The sequence below is a fragment of the Mycteria americana genome, chromosome Z (assembly GCF_035582795.1).
Source record: "Mycteria americana isolate JAX WOST 10 ecotype Jacksonville Zoo and Gardens chromosome Z, USCA_MyAme_1.0, whole genome shotgun sequence".
Classification (NCBI taxonomy): Eukaryota; Metazoa; Chordata; class Aves; order Ciconiiformes; family Ciconiidae; genus Mycteria; species Mycteria americana.
In genome coordinates this window covers 34,620,682-34,645,652 of record NC_134396.1, presented here as the reverse complement: position 1 = coordinate 34,645,652, position 24,971 = coordinate 34,620,682, and the positions used below count along the sequence as shown (strand labels likewise).

At 43.1% G+C, this 24,971-nt stretch overlaps 1 protein-coding gene across 1 annotated transcript in view; it reads left to right on the top strand.

Annotated features, from left to right (window-relative positions):
- The first annotated feature begins 665 nt into the window (after positions 1–665).
- Positions 666–24,971, top strand: part of GNAQ (G protein subunit alpha q) — a 139,547-nt gene continuing 115,241 nt past the window's right edge. Inside the window, exons 1-2 of the mRNA XM_075526518.1 lie at positions 666–764; positions 1,824–1,968. Coding sequence (XP_075382633.1) covers positions 1,833–1,968 — 136 coding nt within the window. The 5' untranslated portion in view covers positions 666–764; positions 1,824–1,832. The remainder of the gene's footprint in view (positions 765–1,823; positions 1,969–24,971) is intronic.

Genomic DNA, 24,971 nt, shown 5'->3' with positions numbered 1-24,971 from the left:
GAAGACGGAGAGCGATGTGCCCCTCTACCCACTCCATAGGCTAGTGCGAGTTTCCCAGCAGATTTTGCAACATTCCCAGATACAAAGTTTAATCTGGAGGCGGGCAAACGAAGGGCAGGTGTGGGAATTTTGCGAGGAGTTTATGGACCCACAAAAGCTAGAAGCTGTGCCAGCAGGTCCCGTCCAATTGGGTGCCATCACCCTGGGGGCTACTGGAGGCTACGTGAGGACAGCCTGACTGGGACTGGGGCTGGGACCGGGACTGACGGCGAGTGAGGCCGGGGCTGGGGCGACGGGTGGCCAGCGACCAGCGTTGGCTGAAGAGAGGTTACTACAGCGGAATCTAGAACGCAGTGAGTGTATCGGTTCCTTGCAGCGAGCCGGGGAAGCGTCCCACCGCCCTTGTGGCAAGCGTCTTTCCTTGCCCCTGCACATGACAGAACCAGGCAGGCAGGGTGTCAGCACTGCGGGCGTAAAAGCTTCCTCGTGCCTGGCGGCGTACGCGTGCCCCGCTTCGCGGCCCCATGCCGGCTGAAGGTGGGGAAGGTACTTCTCCCCTCCCTCTCCCTTCCCCCCGTCAGTTGTCACATTTCCCCCCCGTCCCTGCCAACCCGAGTCCTCTCTTCTAGGACGGGCACGGAATAAAAATGTGCGTCCCCGACTAAAAACAAAGGAAGCGAAAGCAAACGCAGCGCCCGGCGCTAGGGAAGGCTCTGCCCTGCAGGACGAACCGCAGCAGGCTGCGTTCCTCGCGGCCATTTGGTGTGAGAAGCCGCCCGGTCTCTCCCCCCACCTCCCCTCCCCTCCCCTGCCCTCCGCCACCGCCGCAGGGCGGGCGGGGGCGGCCTCGGGGCGCCGGGCCCGGCTGGGGGCGGGGGGCCGCATCCCGGGGAGGGCCCGGCTCCCCCGGCCGCTCGCCCCCGGCGTGCGGCGGCGCGGGGGGAGAGCGGGAGAGGCGGCGGGAGAGACGGTCCGCCATATTTCTGCCTCACCACGCCCGCGGAGCCGAGCCATTGAAAAGCCGGGCTCGCCCAGCCCCTGCCTGCCTGCTTGCCTCCTCTTCCTCCCCGGCGGCTCCCCGCCACCCGCCCCCTCTGTCGTCCTCGCTGGCAGGGCAGGGGCGAGCCGCGGCAGCTCCCCGGCAGCGGCGCTCCCCGCCAGAAGGGCGAGCCGCCGCCCCGCCGGGAAGGAGGCTCGGCCGCGAGGACGCTCTTCCCGCCGGGCGGCGCCGAGGTCGCCGGGCAGCGGCGGGCTCGCCCGCCCCGCAGGAGCTGGGCTCCCGCGGCAGGGAAATGTGTGTGCGGAGCGGGGGAGGGATTAGCGGGCATTAGCATTTCCACAGGGGGTGGGGTGGTCGCTTGGGAGGGCGGAGGGGGTGTCGTCCGCCAGGGACACTCGGGGACCGCGTTGGCTGCGGGCGGCGGCGAGGGAAAGGGAGCAGCGGGGCGAGGGGCGGCGGTGGCGAGCGGCTCGGCGCGGCTCGGCGCGGCTCGGCGGGGTAGCGCTGCTGCCGCCGCGGTGGATGTTTCCATGTTGTTTGGTGCATGATTTAGAGGAGAGGAGGAGTTGGCAGCGGCGGGTGTCAGCGGCAGGGAGCGGGGATCCGCGCCGCCAGCGGCCCTGCCTCTTTCTCCTCGCCCCTGTGTGGCATCGAGGCAGCTGCCTGCGCTTGCCTTGCGGCGCCCGGCGGGGGCTCCCGGGCAGAGAGCGCCTGTGGCCCCCGGGGCCGGTGCGGCGGCTGCGGGGTGCGTGTGTGCGAGTGCGAGGTGTGTGTGTGTGTGTGCGTGCGATTTTAGGGGGGGTGGGGGTTGTGTCTGAACCAGTTAGGAAGAATGACTCTGGAGTCCATCATGGCGTGCTGCCTGAGCGAGGAAGCCAAGGAAGCCCGGCGGATCAACGACGAGATCGAGCGGCAGCTGCGCCGGGACAAGCGGGACGCCCGCCGGGAGCTGAAGCTGCTGCTGCTGGGTGAGTGCGGGCTGCCGCCGCCCGGCTGGGCTCGGCCCGGCCCGGCCGCCTCGCCTCGGCGCGGGCCGCCGCCGGCACGCACGCCCCAGGTGCCGCCGGGGCTGCAGCCCAGGCATCGCCGCCGCCGCCCCGGGCTCCCTCCGGCCGGCGCGTTACATGGCGGGCCCGAGGCAGCCGGCGGCGGGGCCGGGGCGGCGGCGGGGCCGGCTGGGCTGCCCGCGGGCGCTCGCCGCCTCCGCCGCGGGGAGCCGCCGGCCGTGCCCCCGCCGCGGCGGGGCGCGTGTGCCCGCCCGCGGGCATCGGCGGCGGCGGAGCGAACGGCGGCGGCTCCTGCGGGTGGGCTTGGTGTGGAGGGCGAACGGCCTTCCAAAATGGAGAGGGGAAGGATGGCGGGTGAGTGAAGGGGTGCGGGGCGGGGGGGTGCGGGGGGCAAGTGTCGGCGGGCGTGTGTGTGGGAGAGCGATGGCGAGAAAGCGGATTAACGGAGGGACTCGCAGGGGGAGTTGCTGTGCAGATCGATGGTGGCGGGTGTAATATCTGCATTGTTCTGTGAGCCTCGGGAAGGTGGTTGGCTCACTGGTTGCATTTTCTGTTGTCACTTTTATTTAATGAGGTAAACTGGGATAAGAGGCCTATGCTCAGGTTGTAGACTGGTTTTCGGAAAGAAAAGGGAACTGTAAAGCCCCAGATGCACATGCGAAGCTAAGGAGTAACCTGAAGTAGGCAGGAGGATGACAGGATCTTAATACCTTCGGAATCCACCCACTGGTCAGGAAATAAAATCTATTGTATCATTTATCTTTAATTAAAACAGGTTGTTATTTTGGAGCCGCAAGTGTGCAGTGTTTATCTGATAGAAATTTGGCTTGTGTTAAAATAAGCCTTTTGAATTCAAATACGCCTGTCCGTATCCAGCGTGCTCTACTATGTCGTGTCGCTCCTGTGGTAACAGGGCTTCTGCCTGGGACTCGCAGGCCTTGAAATATGTCTGCACCACTGTCTGGTGTGTGGATGTTCCAAGTGGATGCGGGATGTTTATGCTGAAGATTTTTGTCTCGGGTCATGTATATGAAAGTAGTGATTTATACTGGGGGTGTAAACTGCCTTTTCAGTGAGGTAAGGAGAGTTGAAAGGAAAAGGCAGAATACATTTTAGTGCTTCCATATGAATATGCTGTTTCCTGCAGCTTGTCTTCAGGATATGGAGAAAGGTGTTGGGATCCTTAACTGGTGTGGGAAAGGAGTGGTGGAGACAGAGGCAGCACTCCCAGTGATAATGTCCTGTCTCCTTTTGGTTGATGGAAGCGCATGTTGTGACTGTTTCAAGATTCACAAAGAAGGTGAAATAGGGAATAGATAGCTTGCCTCTGATTAATTTTATGGATGTTTAAGTATAATTACTGAACTGTATACATTTGCTTCAGGAGAGGCAGTTGGCATATTTGACTTGTTACTCAGGTCCAAATTGTTTCTGTATTTTCCTGATTTTTCTTGCGGTAGTGCTAGAGGCTTCTTCCAAGTTTTCAAAAAATGTATTAAATTTACTGAATGAGACCAATATATAGTACCCAGAGAAGGAATTCAGAGATCCGCTTCTGCAGTCAGTAATGCAGAGCTTGTACTGCTTTGCAAGGTCCTCCCACCGGTAACGTGAAGTGGTAGGGGAAGTGGTGGGTAGATCAGGGTATCGCTTTGGACCAAATAGGATGCGGTGACGTGAGGGAGAACAGGGGAGAAACTGACCCATAGAAAGCGTTGGGGAAAACTCTCTTGAGTGCCTGTATGAAAGGTTTTTGCATTCATCAGCGTCAGTGCAGACCAAGAGTTCTGACACGCTTGTGAAGGCGTAAGCATGGTGTACTGGAGACCAAGAGGGGTGAACGTTCGGCTGCTCATACTTAACAGCGTATCTGTATACTTGGGTAATGAAACGCAGTTACAGAAATTGTTACTGTGCACACATTTTTGGTCTTCTGCTTTTCAACCTTTGTCATGCGTTTGACTGAAAGCGTGTGTGCATGTGCAGCTGTTTGGATTAACACTTAATGATCTCATCTTGTAAAATGCAGTATAGTGGTGAACCACTGTTGGAGTCGTGGAGTTGGGTAGAGATTCAAGGTTCAATTTACAAACAAATTTTGAGGAAAACTTTTTTATTAGTGGATTTATTTTAGGTATCTGACAGCACTCTTTTTTTGTCACTCTCGCTGCTTCCCCAGCATAGGCAGCTGCTCGCTTATTAAGTTTGTGTTGTTTGTGTGGGTCATTCACATGGTTATGAGACAGACAAAACCATTTTAGAATAGAAGAGTAGTCATTAAAACGGTGAGGCTGGTAGCATGAAAACCATGTGAAATTGCTTAAAGTAATATTTTTTTTTTAATAGAATGGACCTTTACTGTCCTATTACATGTCTTTCCCCCTCAAAACTTAAATTACTCCTGTTGCTTTATTTTATGTAAACATAGACAAACATGGTTTTGTTTGTTTGGTTTTTTTTTCTTTTTTTTCAGAAGTGCCAACTTTTCAGTCCCACTTTGTAAAATATTATGGGACTTATATGGGGCATATCCTTTGCCTTGTAAGGAGAGTACTAGCGCAGTTTAAGCTGAGCCATGTTAATTGACCATGCATGTTCTTCAGACTTGTCGCAACTGCACAGTGAAAGGTATTATTAACTCAAAGGGTTTTAAGGCACAAATAAGTGTATCTATGCGAGATTGTTTTCTTATACTTGTTTAAAAATTAGACGTGCAAATGCACATATGTAGCAAACATAAAGAAAAAAATTAACATTTTTGAATCCGTAGAGGAGGTTTTTTGCCCCTAACTTGTGGAAGATACAGTGCTTCCTTGCAAAGTGAGTTAATTTCCTCCTAACTGTTACTGTGTGACACATACCCGCTGTGCTCGGTACACCCTTTATGTGTATTAATGATGGTATCTTTTTACTTTTCATGGGATCAAAGAGTTTAAAATGCTAAGTCATTTATGGAAAACTTTTACTGCATGCTAAGATTATTTTTAAGTATTAGTTTAAAAACAAACCCTCTCTGTAATTAAACATTAAAATACTACTTTGGGGTACTTTATTGTACATCATTGCTTAATTTTTGGAACAGATTAGAACAGGACAAAGTATGTTTTTACTATTGTAATTCTGAAAAGCCAGAATTCAGAAATAAGCGCTGAAGCATATTACAAAGACGTAGTAGTTCAGCTAGCACAACTTGGCTGTAAAGTTTAAGGCACTTTGGAACAAATTCAGCCTTCCACTGAATTTGGTTTTAATCTCATGTATTTTCCAAATTCTTCTGGATTTCATTACTGCTGAACACTTTGTAAAACCCTATGATTGGTCTCCAGAGCTTACAGTTGTTAATGTCCATCCATTGTTTGCTGTTAGCTGTAAAAACACTTACATTGTTTTTATAATTGGAAAAAAAGAGGTGTTTTAATGATTTATATCGGTATATGCCAAACAATGTACAGTATTCTACATGTTTTTATTTTAAGCATATACATACATACTTATTGCTAACTAGTAAGAGCTGTGTGCCCTAGTTCTTATGTATATCACTTTGCCTGTTGTCCATGGAAATTTTGCATGGTCTTAGAAAGCAGCATTTGGGCCTCTGTGATAGATTGTAGCCATAAACCTTCAATCCTGGACATCCGCTGCCTGTACACTTTATATGTTTATATTATACAGTGTTTCCTCAGTGGGAAATGCCTTGAGTATCTAAGGAAATAATCTGGCAGTATCATGCTAGATGGCTAGTTATGCCTACATATCTATGAACCTTGGCCAGATTAAGTACTGGAGGTGTGTGACAGCATTTGCTATTTTGAGGCATATTTATTGGTATTGTGTCATGTGCAAAACATGTTTTTTTTTAAGGGGTAGGTGTTTCTTATGTTTGAGATAGCAGATGTGTCAGTGAAGAGAGTTGCCTGATATGAGTGTCCTTTTATTCTCTATGCATTACCAAAGGAAACAGGTGGAAGATAAGCCATTTGAATTAGTGTGAATGGCAACCAGTCTTACGTGGAAAGGCACTTCTGAACATAAGGTGAATATCCAGCAAGTGTGCAGGATATATATGCATTTATTTTCTTATACCTGTGTCAGGTGAATTAAAGATTTACATGCAGAACTTGGTGAATTGGCAAAGACTTAGATTTTCTGTAGATAAGTTGAAGAAGTGGATCCATTAAGCCATCAATGGAGTACACTGATTTTATATAACTTTTTCTTCAGCTAGAGAAACAAGCAAGCTTCCATATTTTTCCTTTAACTTGTATTTGTATCGGTCTGTCCTACTCACACTGAACATTTTCAAATAATTTTAGGTAGCTACCACAGTACGTACTTACAATGTAGAATGAACAAATAGTTAATGTACATCTTGATATGTGTTGTAACTAGATTGGTAAATATCTCTTATTTAGCAGAAGCTGTTTCTAAGGAAATACAATTTCATTCTGGATGCAAAACACCTTTATATATTCTTATATGGACATATATGTCCATATATAAAATTAAGGGGTTTTTTTTGAGGAAAACACAAATCATCATCTGGATATCAGTGTGATAACATATGAAGAACATCTATTTAGAACATATTTAAAACATATTTATTTATTTTTAGTGCATCATGAAGGGATATTTTCTTTGCAACCATTAAAAAGGGGTTTGTTGCTGTTTTGGTTTTACTTCTTTAGAAGTGATCTACATCCACTGAAGTTAATAGGAACTAGCTGAGGGCCTGCATAGTCAAAGAATTCTGACTAATTTAATTTTATTCATATGTCAAAGAGCCAAATGATCTTACATTGGTGAACAATATTGAATTAGTGCAGGAGGGAGAAGTGTATGCTAAGCAGAAGAATCTCTTGAGAATGGACACTTGAGTGTATGCTGCGAAGTTAAGAATTAACAATTCTGCTTTCTAGCTGCTTCAAATTATTTTTGTTGGTGTATAATGGCAATGGCAATTTCACAGGGGAAGGCATTTCTTTTGAAATAATATGACAATGTCTGCAAAATTAATCCCAGGAAGGTGTGAAATAACATTATAAGGCAGATGTATGATTAATGGTAATTAGCTTTGTTGCAGTAATAGCATACTTTAAACACTGAGCATTTTTTCTTGCCCTGCTGAATGGTATAAGACTCGGGAAAAATCTGTTCTTGCACTGGAATGCTACTATGTATGAACAGCTGTTATTAATAAAATTATGGAGGTTTTTCAGCATTCACCTTTTATTTACTCTAATTGTAAAACCTCTGACTGGCAAGAACGAAGAGCAGGAAAGCAGTACAAAACCAAGGAAGAATTAGAATGTAGGAAATACTAGGAAGCCATATATGTGGTGTTCTTAGCATCAAAGAAGGAACCATGCAGCAGGCTTTAAGTATTGTGAACTCTGCAAAGGAGTTAGATGCATTAACACTGGAGGGCATGATTCTAAGAGATACCACAGTTTTAGAAATTAAGTTTTGAAAGTTACTGGGGGAGTTCCAGGAACAGCACAAACATTTTTTCAAGCTAAATTAAAGATTAAATCTTAAATGTTCTGAAAGCACATTGTTCCCCCAATAAGTCATGTTGATACAGAGACTAAACTGAAGGGTGATTGTCTACAGATTTTTGTCCTTTGTGGGTTTTCAAAGGACAAATGGCATGGAATAATAGAACTAGTTAATTTGCACACTATGCTTAGTGTTTAACAGTAGAGTTTTATCCCAGAACCCCTGTGTAGATGCAGTTGCCAACAGAAAAGTGCTGTGTTGATTTCATTCTGCATTTGAGAAGGTGGTGTGGCTATTCCAGCAACAAAAATAGAACCAACCAAACAAGATTCCTCCTTTGTTGATCCATTCAGGCAGAATCATCCTGCAGACTACTGATATGAACCAATACAGTTTAAGTGAGCCCCACGATGGTGGTTCAGTTTGTCTTTCTCTGAAGAGGAGATGGTGCGCAATATGTGCATAGGTTGAATCAGCAGAACATCAGAAGGCTTCTGAAAGTGGAAACCCCTAGTGATTCAGTAAATTGAAAAGAGAGAGGCTGTATCACTGTTGCCTTTGCACAGCTGAGCTGTGTATTGACGCTTTCATCTCAGAGCTATGTTGTTTGTAAGTTAGGTTGGCCTGCTCTGTGTGTGGAAGAAGCATCTCTTAGGAATAGGACTAGGCAGTTTTGCCTAGTCCCTGGGTCTGGATTTGTCTCAGAACAAATAGATGGATTAGATGTCTACCCAAGGTCCTGTCCTCATTGATTATCTATGCCTTTTGTTTTGTATCTAGGAGAATGCCATGGTGGTCCTTGTTGAAATGCTTTGAGACTCGGCCCCAGCTATCAAAAGTCTGTTGGACGAGGATTTGTTTTTCCCCAGGGGAAATTGTTGAAAGGGCAGTCAGCATTTGAAATATGTTATATTCCTTTTTTTTTTTTCCTAAAATCTTCTCTCCTCTGAAGAGATCAATGCAGTTAGGTTTTTAACTCTTTTGAAGTTAACTGAAAATACAGCTCTGATCTTGGTAAGTATCACCAAACGCAGATCAGAAGGGTTTTTTTTCCAGATGGGGTTAGGCACTTTCAAGTTAAATCCAAGGTAAGAGCTCAGGTTTACTACGCTGTAGGAATTTGGGGTAATTGGATTTGATGGAAACCTGACCTGTTACATATTCTACATATTCTTTCAGTAAACAGGAATCGAGAGTTTAGAAATTACTGGTTTAGTTACGATATAGCCATGAAATCAACCAAAAGAAATCCTCTTCTTGATCATAGTGTTATAAACTGAGATACTATGTAATGAACATGTCTTAGGTACCTTTTGAAATTCTCCATTAGGTAAAAATATTTTAGATTTGACAGTATTCGCTCTTATGGCACAGAATATGCATTACTGCCTGGTCTTGTTAATATGTCTGTCACTGTACTTGAGCTCTATGCTCACTGGCTGCTAGCATACTGCTTCTTAGGCTAGTTCATTGCTCTACCAGCTGCAATCTCAAAAGAAACAAGATAGTCTTTGGCAAGAATCCTTGTACTGAGTGAGAAGTTAAGGAAAGTTGCTTTTCTCTCCTTGTTCTATAAACCCATCACAGGAGAGTTTTTAACTCTTAAGTCTTCAATGTTAATGTTAATTATCTTGCTTATGTTAGAGAATGTTGGAAAAGAATGCTGAAAGCTATTCCGTCCCACGTTTTTGGGAGAATAGAGTCAGCCAGAAAGTCAAACAGAAGGTTTCTGTAGCAGCAACTGCTAACTTATAAGGCCAGAAACACTCAAATGCATAGAAGCTGGGAAAGATGCCATCATTCCTTGTGCTTTTAGGAACTGATCAGGCTCGGGAAACTGAGGATCAAGTATGGAACATGTATTTTACTCTGATACTGGATGTAGTAAGCACTATGTGTGCCACTTCATCTCATAGACCAGAGCAGTAAAAGCAATGGAAATTAAATGCTGAAAACTAAAGGCATCATTCATGTATCTTCAACAGGTTCTTATACATTCTTCAACAGGTACTTGGATGATTTGACGTTTGCCCTTTTGGATTGTGTTGTCTAGATGGTGTTGAAATCAATGTTTATGTTGAAAGTGAAAACCTTTCAAAGGTAGTTTGCAAAAAGGAACAATTTAAAAAAAAAAACCAAAAAAACCCAAACCCAAAATACTCCTTTGTTACAAGCATAATTTGCTTTAACTCAGTTGATCTTTTAGGAGTGAAAACAATGTTTCTTACAATACTTCCCACTTCTACTTTTTTTGTTTGTTTGTAAAAAGGAAATAATAGTAGCCTAGAAACTGAGACAGTGTACGGTTGTGGTGGGAGAAAAAAGCCCAAAGAATAAAACACATGGTCTTACACATACATTTAAATAGTGCTGGTTAAATTCTCTTTTGCTCCTTTTCATTTCATGTGTGTGTGTTGATTGAACCTAACACTTAGAAGTATTTTGAAAAAGGGTGACAATCTTCATGCCAATTTAATCTCTCCTGTCCTGAGGCTGCCAGTTTTTATAAGGGGTGGTTATGATGTATGCACCTGGTCATCACTAACAATGATGAGATTCGTAGCTTATCTCAGAGTGCAGGCCACCAAGCAGCTGTCTGACTGACTTTTGAACACCGTTGACCTGGCCCATTATCGAAAGAGAGATTCAGAGACCAAAGTCTCTTTATCTCATTACCATTCCCCTAATCCATCAAGTCTCCTTTTAAGTGAATTTTTGTGTGGGGTTTTCATCTGGGAGGTTATAGGTGTTGGACATCATGACAAAATGATTTAATGTAAATCCCCCATGAGAAACACTTCTGATGTGTGAAACTTTTTTTTAATCCCCCAAGATGGGGAAATGTCTTTGGCAACACTAAAACTCAAGCCAAAACTCGGGCTATAACCTAGCCTTAGCCTTAAGATCATGGAACAGATACTCTTGGAAGATATGTCAAAACATACACAAGACGGGGCGGTGACTGGAGACAGCCAACATGGCTTCAACAGGGACAAATTGTGCCTGACTAATCTAGTGGCCTTCTACGATGGAGTAACTGTATCAGTGGATAAAGGAAGAGCTACAAATGTCATCTGTTGAGGCTTCTGTAAGGCCTTGCATATGGTCCCCCACAACATTCTTACTGCTAAATTGGAGAGATATGGGTTTGATAGATGGACTGTTAGATGGATAAGAAATTGACTTGATGGCTGCATCCAAAGAGTTATGGTCAATGGCTCAATGTCCAAGTGGAAACGAGTAATGAGTGGTGTCCCTCAAGGGATCGTATTGTTTAATATCTTCGTTATGACTTAGACAGTGGGATTGAGTTGCACCCTCAGCAAATTTCCAGATGACACCAAACTGAGTGGTGCAGTTGGTATGCTTGAGGGAAAGGGATGTCATCTAGAGGGACCTTGACAGGCTTGAGGAGTGGGCCCATGTGAAGCCCTTGAAGTCCAGCTAGGCCAAGTACAAGGTGGTGGGTGCATTGCCCCTGGGTCGGGGCAATCCCCAACATCATGACAGACTGGGAGATGAATGGATTGAGAGCAGCCCTGTGGAGAAGGACTTGAGGATACTGGTGGATGAAAAATTGGACATGAGCTGGCAATGTGCGCTCGCAGCCCAGAAGGGCAATTGTATCCTGGGCTGCATCAAAAGAAGCATGGCCAGCAGGTTGATCAAGGTGATTCTCAACTCTGCTCTTGTGAGACCCCACCTGGAGTACTGTGTCCAGCTCGGGGGCCCCCAGCATAAGAAGGACATGGACCTGTTGGAGTGAGTCCAGAGGAGGGCCACAAAAATGGTCAGAGGGCTGGAATACCTCTCCCATGAAGAAAGGCTGAGAGAGTTGGGGTTGTTCAGCCTAGAGAAGAGAAGGCTCTGGGGAGACCTTATTGCAGCCTTTCAGTATACAAAGGGGGTGTATAAGAAAGACAGAGAGAGGCTTTTTACCAGGGTCTGTAGTGACAGGTCAAGGGCCAACAGTTTTAAACTGAAAGAGGGTAGGTTTAGGTTGGACATAAGGGAGAAATTTTTATGATGAGGGTGGTGAGACACTGGAACCAGTTGCCCAGAGAAGCTGTGGGTGACCCATCCCTGGAAGTGTTCAAAGTCAGGCTGGATGGGGCTATGAGCAACCTGGTCTAGTGAAAGATGTCCCTGCCTGTGGCAGGGGGGTTGGACTAGGTGATCTTTGAAGATCCCTTCCAACTCAAACTGTTCTGTGATTCTATGATTAGAGTGCTTTGGTAATAAGTAATTTCCGGGAATTAAAGATGTTATACCTCTTCCCAGCCTGATTGCTGGATGGAACAATGCTTTATTTTTATTTTTTTTTTTCCCTCTGAAAATGCACCTAAACATACTTTCATTTTTATTGGTGAGAAGAGAATGTTGAGAAGAAATAGCATGAGATTTTTCATACTGTGTTCATTTTCCTCATGGTTTCTGTTTATCTCAGCATTGAAATGATAAGTAAACTAAAGGAGATGATAAATATTTACTCTGATCCATGAAAAGATGGATTTCACTTAGATAAGTGTTTCTCCTGGTTTAGCAGCTGATTTCATAGAAAGGCAGAACGGACAATTGAGGAGTAAATTTGCTTTCATCAAAATGCAAAATTGAGTATTTTCTATAAACAGGACTAAGATTCATTCGAATTACTGAATTTGAGTAAACTGACTAATTGCATGTTCGATCTAATTCTCATGTTAGCATCAGTAATATTTTACTTTTAAAGGTGGCTTGGCTTGTGATAATTTAAGCTTGGTTTTCAATACCATCTGTGATCATAGGAATCTAGAAACATTCTTTGTCCAGAGTAATTTTTGTTCTCTTGGGGTTTATTGACTTAATTCCATTCATTCTTGCTTCTTATCTGCAAGACATGATAATAATGAATTCTGATTCACTGTGGTTTTGTTCTGTGTTTGGCTGTACAACAGAGTAATACGCTACTATTAATTATTAAATCTAGTTAGGGTTAGGAGCTAGACTTATGATAATCTGTAAAGATTTTAGCCTTTGAACCAAAACCAGATAAACAACGTGAACAGAATTTGCTAATAGCTTAATTGTGGCTGTACTCCCAATGACAAATGCAAACCTCTGACATTGAACAGTGAAGTTAATATGTATGCCTTTAAGTTGTTTCCCTTGAAGAAATTTCTGACACAAGCGTTCTCTGGCTAATGGCATTCTTCTGCCTGTGTTTTGGTTTTGTTTTTTTTTAATTTACAACCACTTTAGTTTTGTTACTGCAGTTTTCATTTGGTTATTCTCAGAAAATACTTTCCCTGAATCTTTTGATTTACAAGTTCATGTAGTAAAGTGAGGAGCATAGTACTTACATTTTTACGTTGCATTTTTTTGTCTGTGGAGTTTTCCCATTAGATAATATAAAACCAGTAAAACGGGAGAAAATGTGTGGCTATTGTTGTTTAAAAAGGCAAAAGAAGGTTTTCTTTTTATAGGTAATTATGCAATGTTACTCTATATATGACTTGTCAAGCCATTAGAGCACATTCTTATGTTAGAATAGCATAAAAAAAGGGAAAAAACCCACCATGACAGTACTGTTGTAGTGCCTTTGCTTTATATTTAGTTGTTTGTATCTCCAAATATCTCCAAAATATCTGATGATATTTTCTGAAATAATCCATAGCTGGAGAAGCAGGTCATCACCTTCTGTGCCTGTGTGTTTTGTTTGTCTTGTTTACATGATACCAAGCTACTTCGGCATAGTGACACGCATTTCTCTAATACTTTCCCATTTCTTTGCAAGGTTTTTTATGTGCACAGAGAGCCAGAATTCTGGGAAGTGGTCAGAACAGAGCCATAAGCAAGACAAATGGTTATTTGTTGATTTATTGTATCTGTTTTCTTTGAAACAGTATTTCAATTTCAGCCTACCACTCTAGACTGTAGTTTGGGTATAGTGACATTAGTTGTATATATCACTGTGCTCAATAGCTCTCAGGCTTGCTTGTGTGGGTTTTGTGTTTTTGTTTGGTGTTTTTTTTGTGGGAGGTTTTCTTTTTTTTGGGTCTCTTTTGGGGGTGGGGTGTTTTTTGAAGCAAAATATGTGGCTGTTCCACAAAACGCCAGCAACCTGTCTGATAACCTGTTTGTTTATTGTGGAATTTATTTTCTGACATTAGATGAAATATAAGAAATAAAATAACTACACTACTCATGGTTTAAATTCATCATCTTCTTGAACACTACATTTATTAGCAACTTCAAAGACAAAAAGAAAATATTCCAATATCCCCTGTTCGTGGCTCAGTCTGGATGGTTCATAGTTCAGTCCTAACTCTGTAGGGTTTTCTAACCCTTTATTCATTCTCATAGCTGCCTTTTGGCTCCTTTCCAAGTCTTCAACATAATTTCTGTAGTACAGACAATGAGAATTAGATACTGATGTGTATGTATACTTTTTATTACAAGTACAGGAGTAAAATTTCTGTTCTGCTAGTTGGGATACCACTGTTGAGGTGTGTTCAAGGAGTGCACCAGTCTTCTGAACCATGACATTAAACTATTAGTGTTTAGATGACTATCTGCTGTAACTCAAATACTCTTCTAAATAATTGCTTTTCAGGGTTGGTTCATTCATTGTTTGACAAGCTTATATTTAACAGTATTCAGATGCACAGACTTTGCCTGTTTCTGGTCTACAGGTTATTCTAATTACTTTTCAGCATCATATCCTCTTCTTAATTTACCAGTCCACAGCTTTTGTGTCACCTACAAGTACTGTCAGTAATAAAATAAAAACATAAAATTATCTCATGGGTGAAGATATTTAAGTTTCTTACCCCCATCTTAGTATTGCTGGAATCCTCTTTGGAAGATAGCTGTCTGTTGCAGACTTTTGCCTATGTAATTTAATACTTACTGTTTAAACAGCTGTTATTTAATGCATGCTATGTTGGTTTGTTGTATGACACCAAATCAGTTGCTTAGCAGATGCCTAGTTCCTCAAAACCACTGACTTCGTACAGCAAACCATCTGAAATATTGTAAGTGCATAGCTCTTGGTATGCAGTCTCTTTCCCTCACCCCTTTCCCATCCTTTGGGTTTTTTGGGGTGGTATTTCAAGAGTTACAAGGCAGGATGACTTCCTAGCCAGTGCTTCTAGAACTCTTTGATAAGGGGTGTCTGGACTTGCTGAGTGACAATGTTCTAACTTCAGTAAATCCTCTGTAACATTTATCTTCAGTGAGTGCTACAGTGGAAGCTCTTTCATTGTCATTGCAAATGTGGTCTGTGTTTCCCTAAAAACAAAAGAGAAATATTTGCAAATTATGTATGTTTTTTCTGTGTTAATAAATATTAAGTGTTCTACAGCAGCAGTTTAGTGAGGGACCAATGTGGTTTTAAGTGTTTTGTGATTTTAAAAAAAAAAAAAAAAAAAAAGGTGAGGTCTCAGGTGGAGCCCTAGGGTTCTTCATTTGACCCTTTCTACTAACAATTTGTGAAATTTCCCGAATTTTTGGCTTACCTATTCCAATTTTCTCCTTTTACCTCCCCTTCTATCCAGGCTGCTTTTATTATTTTTTCATTTTTCTTTGTTTTGTAGAATAGAGGCTGTCTAGGCTATTTCATGGTATGTTCTGAAATTACTGCCAGTTGTTCTTGTTTTAAATCTAAATCCAGTTATATTTACACTTGAAATTCTGTCAGCTTTTGCTAAAGTAGCTCTCATGAAACACAACATACCTATAACATACCTCTACTACTGGACTTCTGTTTACACATAGCAAACGGTATCAAGTTGTAATCACATGCTCCCACAGTTGCTTTTGACTGTAGTTCTGCCATGTGTTCTTTTTCTTAAGAAGTATTTTTGTGTGGCCCTTTTCTGGTTTAGAAATTACAATTTGTAAACTTGCAGAAATACAAAGGTAATTTGCTTGAGACCTTTAGTATCAGTTACATGGCCCTGGGAGATTATACCTCCTTCCCTTTTCACTAAGGTGTTTAAGGAGCCCCGCTTGGTTGTCTGTCACATTAGCTGTGACTTAGTCATCTGCCATGGCACCAGCTTTCATTTCAGTTTTTCTCTATTAGGATTTAAACCAAAAATATTAAAGATTAGTGGCTGCAAGCCAATTCTGAAGTATAAAAAAAGCTAATCACTGAACTTTCACTTGTGTAAATCTTTGCTTCAGTTATACCTCCTTCTTCAAATCTACGTCTGTATATTGGCAATTCTTTGAGTTTATCACCTAGGTGTCTAGAATGTTTGTACAAACAGTTTAATTTCTCCATTTAATTTGATTATTCATTTAATTTTAATCTTATTTTGATTGTTCTGCTAAATAAGTGCATTTTCTCTCCCCCACCTCCCCCCTTCTTCACTGTCAATAGTGCAATGATACGCAGGCCTCTGTGGCCAGCCTGCCTTTCGGAATGTCTTTCCTCCTTTTCTAACAATGAAAACTGTCTAAACTCTGCAACTCCATCTTCCACATAAATCCAGTGACTAGTCCCCAGAACAAAACTCTGTCACGTATTCTTTTGCTGTCCAGGGGTTCACCTCTAGGTTGTTCTGTTTTCTTCTGGTATGGAACAGAAATGTTGTTCAAACTGGATGTCAAGGTAATAAGTGTGGGGTGTTTAGGTATTTATAATTTGCAAGATTCAGAGTAATTTGTCTCATGGTGTGTACTTTAGCCACATGTACAATTTTGTTCTCATTGTTTCTGTTAAATACAGTTGAGCAAGCCCCTTAATCTATCCACAGGGACTTGCCTGCATCCGAACAGAGTGCACTCTAAAGGAATAGCTGTCCCAGCTGTCTGTGCCTACGCCTCAGGGTACCTGCAGGCTTCTCCTGTGTACTGCGTGCACGGTGGTCATGGCTCATGCACCTTCTGAGCACTGTATGACTATACGCCAGTGCTTTTGTGTAAGGGTCATTGCTTGATGAATGCTGGCAGCAGCTGCTTAGCACTTCTGTGAAATCCGAGAACAGCTTCAGGTTGCACCGTGAGAAGCACTGGCTTTAGAGTGCTACTATAAGGAGTTCTGCATCTTCTGCAGGGGGACCGGGTCTGTCCTAAGAACCTGAGCACTCCTTGTTATCAAGGAGGAAGTGGATGTTCCAGGACTTAACTGCAGTTGGAAGAGTCTGGGATGCTTACCGGATACCTTCTCCCAGTTATCATCATCTAGCTTTCAGACTTTCATGGACAGACTTAATCCTACCAAGATGAGGATTTGAGGCCCGTGGGACTGTGTCTTATGTAACTGTGGAGACCAGCAGGTTTTTGCATAATTTTCAGATGTGCACTGACACAGATGCAGCCTGAGCCCCTGTACGCCCTGGAAAAAAGGTTTCTTCACCTAGTAGAGCGCTTGAACCTCTTCTCACTCTGCCTGGTGGGCAGTGAGTTTGAGGTTAGGCTTCCCAGTAGAAGAAAGGGAGGCACAGAGCTTCTGGAGACAGTCCAGCAAAAGGTGCCTAAGGTGATGAAGGGACTTGAATATCTCTCCCGTGAGGAAAGCCTGAGAGAGCTGGGACTGTTCAGCCCAGAGAAGGCTTGGGGAGGGATCTTACCAACTTATATAAATACCTGAAGGGGGGTGTAAAGAGGACACAGGCAGGCTCTTTTCATTGGTGCCCACTGACAGGGTGAGAGGCAATGGGCACAAGCTGAAACACAGGAGGTTCCTCCTGAACCTAATAAAGCAAAAGCCACGCACGCAAGCAAAGCAAAGCAAGGAATTAATTCACTACTTCCCATGGGCAGGCAGGTGTTCAGCCATCTCCAGGAAAGCAGGGCTCCATCACGCGTAACGGTTACTTGGGAAGACAAACGCCATCACTCCAAATGTCCCCCCCTTCCTTCTTCCTCCCCAGCTTTATATACTGAGCATGACGGCATATGGTATGGAATAGCCCTTTGGGCAGTTTGGATCAGCTGTCCTGTCTGTGCCCCCTCCCAGCTTCTTCTGCACCTGGCAGAGCATGGGAAGCTGAAAAGTCCTTGACTAGTGCAGCAACAACTAAAACATCCCTGTATTATCAACACTGTTTTCAGCACAAATCCAAAACATAGCCCCACACCAGCCACTATAAAGAAAATTAACTCTAGCTTAACCAAAACCAGGACAATCAGGAAACACTTTCTCACTGTGAGGGTGACTGAGTGCTGGCACATGTTGCCCAGGGAGGTTGTGGAGTCTCCATCCTTAAGAGATACCAGAAAAACCCCCTAGACACAGTGCTGGGCAGCTTGTTGTAAGTGGCCCTGCTTGAGCAGGGGGGTGGACCAGATGACCTCCAGAGGTTTCTTCCAACCTCAACCAGTCTGTGGTTCTGTGAAGTACAGTGATTGTGCTGCAGCATCATCTTGCAGATGCAGATCAGCTGTGTCACCAGTTTACCCAGAACTTGTAATTAGTGTGGGGGGAATCCCATGGGATTCACGTTTCACTATGCTGCCACTCACCAGTTGCTTGTGGGTGTACAAAGAACCATTTTGTAGACACTCCTGGGCCACTGTGACCAGGTACCTGCGGGGGAATCAGTGAAAACCTTAGTTTGGCAGGTCAGAGGTCTTCCAGCAGCAGTATGCCAGCATGCTTCTCGGGGACTAGCCACCTTTGCTGCTTAAGTCTCTCTGGTGGGGAAGACAGCAGGGTAGCTTGTTACTGTGGGTTGTGGGCCGTGTTGGGTAGTATAGGGCTATCTTTCAGCTGATCCCTGAACATCTACAGGACAGAGGCAGGCTGTAGCTTCAGGCAGCTGATCATAGGCTAAGGGGCCTCCAGGTGTGATCCAGTGTCAGTACCCCCAGCGATGTCAGTGTTGTTATGCAAAGTGGGGTAGTTGTGGTTTCAGGCAGATCATTATAAAATGAGTAGACACGGAAGGACTGAAACCTTCCAACTTGGGTGCACACAGTCTGGCAATGCCCTGACACCACGTGTGAAAGTACGTGCATGATGCTAGCTGTGCATGTAAGCCCAGACCAGTACCAAAACATCCTGATAAGTGGCACTTGGGTGTGGTCACAAACTCTGTTTTGCCCAGTGCTCTGAGATGCCCTGTCTAGTGCCAGCAAATTCCTTTTGCACAAGACAAATTATTTATAGATAAGAAAAAGTAAAAGAAGAAGGAAAAAATACTCTCTTCTCCTCCCCTCCCAACACTCATCACTAACAGAAGTGTGCTGCAAAGTCAGGAGATTATTTGCAAAGATGAGGGTTCATCCTCACTGTGTACATCCATGAAAGAAAGAGATGTAAAAGACTGATGGCTCTCTACAAAGGTACTGTTCGCCAAACGTGTATTCTAAAATACATACAACTAACTTTTTAAAACAGCCAGTCTGTCCGGTTGAGGTTCCTTTGAGGTCAGGTGAAAAGGGTGGAAGAAGGAAGGAAGTGCACAGACTGCCAGTCTGTAGCCCTGCCATGCTCAGGCTGAGTGCTGGAGTGGCAGAGCAGCCAGCTCCTGCTTTGGCTCCTGGGAGAGACCAAAGCTGACAGGACTTTACTCTGGAGTAAGTGGATGCCTGCTAGAGGGGCTGGTGGCTTCTCTTAGGGGACTTGTGGGGGTGGTGAGGAGGGACCCTGGCTTGTGTGCAGACAGGCACCCACTTCCAAAGCAACAGGTAGTCCTACTCCCACTGCTTCATTGCTTTCTGTAGGAACCCCCCTCCTAGCTAGTGTTTGAAGGTAAGCCTGTACCCTGTAGCTGACTGGTGTGGTGTACCACGTCTCCAACCTCCCATCTCTAGTACCCTGAAGCATCTGCTACCTTGGTGTCCACTGATGACTCTGTCTGGGAGAGTGAAGAGTGAGGCTGTGACTCATGGCTTAGCTCTGTCTGCATTTGCTGTGCTACAGGGAAGAATGAAGGCATTGGTGTGGTCTTATGGTAAAATATCTCGTGGAGTTCAATTTGGGAGAGATGGGACATTTGTCAGGGTGCACTGGAATGGGAATCTTGGTCCATCAGTAGGTCTCTCTTTTAATGTAAAACTGCTACTCAGTGCTCCTGTGGTAACTAGGCAGTGAAATTCTTGAGGAGGGCTGGACCTCAGCAAGTGAGAGCCATCAGGTAGTCGTGCTTGGCTCTTTCTAAAAATGGACTTGTGTTTTTTCCTTTTTTCATAACCCTGCGTGGGTTTGGTTTTTTTTTTTTTTTAAGTAGTCTTCTGAGCCCGTAACCTGTAGAATTTCTCTGCATCTTGACCTGAAAAAGCAAATGATGGCAAGTTATTTCCCAGGCTTTCCTTAGATGATTCCAGTAATGGCTATTAGTTGAGTCAGCTGTTCAGGGCTATACTATTTTCTTTACTTTCTTTGTGAAAACCAATACATGAAAGGAAGGCAAAAGCCATTTGAATGCTGGATTATGTTTTTCTCTGTCCTTTCTTAGTAGCCTGCTTTAAATGTACTAAGGCCTTTGCTTAGTACAAAGATTTGTCTTTTGGCCTTACCCCTCACCCTGCAGAATAAGGTATGTTTAAACAAAAAACCAAACTGACAAAACTAAGCCCCAGAAAACAAAACCCCTTCCATGTTATGGAATAGAAGTGGAGAAAACCTTAGAGCTTTTCATATACACTCTTCCTGCAGCCAAGTATAGTGAGCTTGTTAGTTTTCCAGTGTATCTTGCTGAATGATGAAGTACCTGGGAATATCTCTGGTTTCCTTCATTGAGAAGACTGTAATGAGGAAGTCTAGAAATGTATTTTTATATTTAGGTTTGCAGTTGTAAATGAACATTTTACCTTCCTGCCATTCTCCCTTCTGACTCAGTTGCCTTACTAATGAATCCCTTTTCACAGAGGGGGAAAATTATTCTCTCCCCAAGTCTTTTTGAAGCAGAAGACCTCCATGACCAATTGATAATGCATTGCTTTCACAGTAATCTTGTTCTGAATTTCAGGCAACCCTCTAAGTCCATCAGCAAGCAAGGTAGATTGTTTTTGTGATAATGAAGATTATTGCAATTCTGTGTTGTGACATAAATGTCACCTAGGAGTATTTCCTCTTTTTCTTAAGCTAATTGTATCTGTGTAACAATAAGTATTGTGAGCCTTCTTCTCTTCCCATTAGTCTCATTGTAATTGTAGTTCTACGAGTTACATTTCAGAAGAATACTGGAAATGACACCAGGCTTTATTCCTGGATCAATTAATGAATCAACACTCACCATAATTTCTCAAACAAAATGATGATTGAGGCTGATCTAGGTTTTGGTTTGTTTTTTTTTTTTTCATTTGCTTTGTAGTGCTTTTGATGCTGTAAATTGCCAAGGAATTACTGTCTCCAACTTTGCTATTTTTCTGTGATCCACTTAAAATAATCATTACAGTTTGGATCCTGCTGCATGATTCTGTTTCTAAATGATAAGGAGTTTGCCTTCAACTGACGACTTTGTGGATCATTATCTTACTTTCACACAATAGCTTTTCTATTTGGAAAAGTGTCATACTGAAACTAAATTTTCAAGGAGGGGAAGGAGAGAGGCAGGAGTTGTTACTGTCATAGATAATGCTGTTCCCCCTCTGGCAAGTCACCCAGTTTATAGGCTGAGGTACCAAAGCTACCCAAGAGGCAGGTTTTAGTTTACATTGGACTGGAAATGCTTGCCTAAGAGTAGTAAGATTTTCATGTCTTATGCAGTACTGCACTAAATGTCTGAACTAAGCTTCACATTTAAATATCTTGGGAACATCTTCTTGTTACAATTCCATAAAAAGTGACTATTTATAGAAGTTTCTTTTCATTCTTTTCTATCAGGTACAGTCAAGTACTGATATTTTTGGTGGCACCAGTAGTTCATTTATTCCAAAAAACGTTATTGTGAGATGTATTTGAATGTGCTGTTATATTTGGTCTAAACTATGCAGCCATACTGGTATTTGGAAGTAATTTTGGCTAATATTTTTGAATGTGTATATGAAAGATCCTGTCACTCTTTCCTCTAAATGTCTGTTTAAAGGCACTGAAATTCAATAATTTATTTGCAGTACATCTACCTTCTTTAGTTACTGGCTTCTCACACTGCAGCTCTCAGCAGGCTTGCACCTGACTGCATACGTTCATCCTCATCATGCCACACCATGTAGGTGAAGAATCTGTTCGGAGAGATTGCAGGATTCCTGGAGAGAACAGGATACTCTGCCAGCAAGCACTTCAGTGCCTAACTTACTTGCCCATTGGCCTGATTTAGAAGCCCAGGCAGAATAGGGTGAGTGAGTAAGCACGTGTGTAAATAGGCAGAACTGGCAGGATTGGAAACTGAGACTACATTTCGATTGAGGGTGAGAACGTGTTTGGTTTTGTTCCCTCTTTCTGATGTTGCTTCCTGCTTTTCAACGCATGGATGGAAGATACATGGCAGTGTAGGCTGACTGTGAGTTATCTTTCTTGAGAGGTTGAAGTTGGGAGTTTGAACTGAATTGGCCAAACGAGAAATTAATTAAAAGTTTTTCCGTGTCCTGCATGACTTTACGAAACAGTAAGCTGTTTTAAGTAGAAGGTGTAATTTCCTCCTCTGGTTATATTTTGAAGCAGAGAAAATGTCCTCTAACGTTGTCAGGCTTGCTCTGGTAGACCGACTAGTCAGATGAGCCCCTCTGGGAGGTCACAAGATGTTTAGTTTACACAGTCCATTGGCACTTACAAACTGTGGCAACCACTCCTTGGTTTTGCCAACAGCAAGGTGCTTTTAAGTCAGAAGCAAAATCATAAGCAGCTGGGGAACTTAAGTGTCAAAAACTGAGGAAGTACAGATTTTACTCAGTAGAAATATAGAGCAGCAGAGCACAGATGTCAGATCTTTGCAGTTGTAGAGTTGGGCCTAAATTCCAAGTCATTCTTTCCTCTCTTGTTGATGTGAGGGGAGCATGTCTTACAGCCATCCACGGAAGTCCCGCTGAGGACTATCAGTGAAATTCCCACAAAGAGCAGGGGAGTACACATCGGTAGCCTGAGTCAAAGCTGTAATTCAGAGCCCTAGTTTCCAGGTAGGAAGTATGTTCTCATCGCATACCTAACGGATGAGCTTTTGTAATAGCATGTGCATTGCCCTGTCATCATCTGCCTCAGCTTCAGGAGTCCACAAATTCAAATTCACAGTAGAATGGCTGTACTGCCAAACCTGACAGGTAAGGAACTCTGGAAGCTTAAATACAGTGCCAAAAAGATACATTAAAGATAGTAATTAGCAAAATGGCTGTCTCAAAAGTAAATAATTCCTTACATTATCTTTGGTTCAATTAAGCAAGAATAAATAAGTAGCAGATGCAAAAAAACAGTGGCAGGTACTTGTTCCTTCTATTGTGTGTAGCAATGACATTGAGGAGTCAGTTAATTTTTCATGGGTTTTTTTTTTGATCCTGATTGATAAATACTGCATAACCTTTTAAAGCCTAGAAAAGCTATTACTACATAAAAGCCCAGACTTCTACTTAACAGAACAGCATCCTAACTAAAATCAATGCATGTACTTCAAGTGGGCATGTCAGATTATTATTAACTTCTATGAAATAAACCTGCTATGATCAGAGTGTCTTATTCAGCTGGAGCAAAGTTTTAACTGTAGAGAAACCATGGATGTTCCAGATTGATTCTTGTTGTTACACTGCTCTCTCTTTGGATAATAACAGCACAAGAGTATTTGTAATAAGAGGGAATAGTTATGTAGCACTGCACATGTTCAGAGTGCTGCACAGCTACTAGCTAATCAGTCACTCTGTCACCTCCGCAAGGGAGGAAGTAGTTAATTATTATTATCCCTGTGATTGTAGCTGGGGGAGTGGAGACAAAGGCTATGTCTAAGTTAGCAAAGAGTGTTAATGGGAGAGTGGGTCTGTAGGGCAAAACAGTAGGTGCTGAGAACCTGATGTCGATGCTCCAGGGTCTTTTTTGCTTTAAACCAGGTCTAGTCTGATCCCAGGGAATAAGTGCCTGGTTGTGGCTAGAATGCATTAGGTGTGGTCCCTTCCATTTTCACTGCTTTCATTCTAAAGGAATCCAGCTTCTCACTTGGAGTCATTTTGATGATCGTGAAGGAGAGCACAGTGAGCAAGGGAGATGAGAAGGTTTGTTTTGAAAGTGTTCTCCTGAACATAGCTTAAAGACTATTGTATGTCTACCCAGAGAGATATTCTGGTTTGTGGTTTCAGGTGGGAGTTTTGCCATGCCTATGGGTTAGTTGTTTAGTCTGGGGAAAAGGAGGCTGAGGGGAGACCTTATCACTCTCTACAACTACCTGAAAGGAGGTTGTAGTGAGGTGAGCGTCAGTCTCTTCTCCCAGGTAACAAGTGACAGGACGAGAGGAAATGGCCTCAAGTTGTGCCAGGGGAGGTTTAGATTGGACATTAGGGAAAATTTCTTCACCGAAAGGGTTCTCAAGCATTGGAACAGGCTTCCCAGGGAAGTGGTTGAGTCACCATCCCTGGAGGTATTTAGGAGACGTGTAGATGTGGTGCTTAGGGACATGGTTTAGTGGTGGACTTGGCAGTGTTAGGTTTATGGTTGGACTTGATGATCTTAAGGGTCTTTTCCAACCTAAATGATTCTATGATATTTTTTTTTTAGAGCTGCTAAGCACAGCTAAACTGGAAAAAGGCTTATGTTTGCAGGCATCTCCAAATAGCATTTTATATACATGGAACAAAAACTTGGCCCTGGTGATTGGCTGCTACTTTCCACAAAAGTGGTGGAACTGCCATTTCACCTCAGAAATTTCCCCTCCCTGTTAGTGCTGAGAGATAATGAAATATTAATCCTTTGAAATAGCTTGATTTAGGTTTAGAAACATCTTTTAATTCTGATTTTCATGAACAACATGAGCTACTTACTCTCTTTTTCTGTATATCAGTGCCAATAGTAATTTAAAGTCATTAGCCCATTGCGTGAAAAAACTTTGAATATATTGTCCTCTTTATGGTATTTTTTTATTTTAAATTGTCTGAACCATTAATGATATTTCAGTTGTCCTTCGCTTTGCTTTCTGTGTTGTACCCTGCAGAAAGTTTATGTTGCAACATAATTAATTGATTTGAGAAGTGTTTATTCTTTGATTAGCCATTGTCAAAACTTTTTGGTTATTATTTGCCTTTAACATCTAAATTACTAGTCTTTTTTGTTTGATTTGACTTTTTCTTTCAGTTAATGGTTACAGCCACTATCAATTCACATCAATGTTCTTCAACGGAAGCATCAGAAAACCAGGAGATAATGATAATAAATGCTTCTGATATTAAAAATAAGGAATTGAGCTGGGAAAAATACAAACAATCTTTCAGGCTGTCCTTTTGTCAGGAAGAAATGAAAGATAGTTCTCCTTCTGCCTCTCTTTGCATGTGCAAGTATATTCATACAGCCTTTAAAATAACTTTGACCTACACAGTGTGCATAGCTGCACAACAGTGTTAGGATGAGAGGTTTGATGCTGACTTTCCCATGTGTCAGTTCTATGTCTACCAAAATGACCCTGACT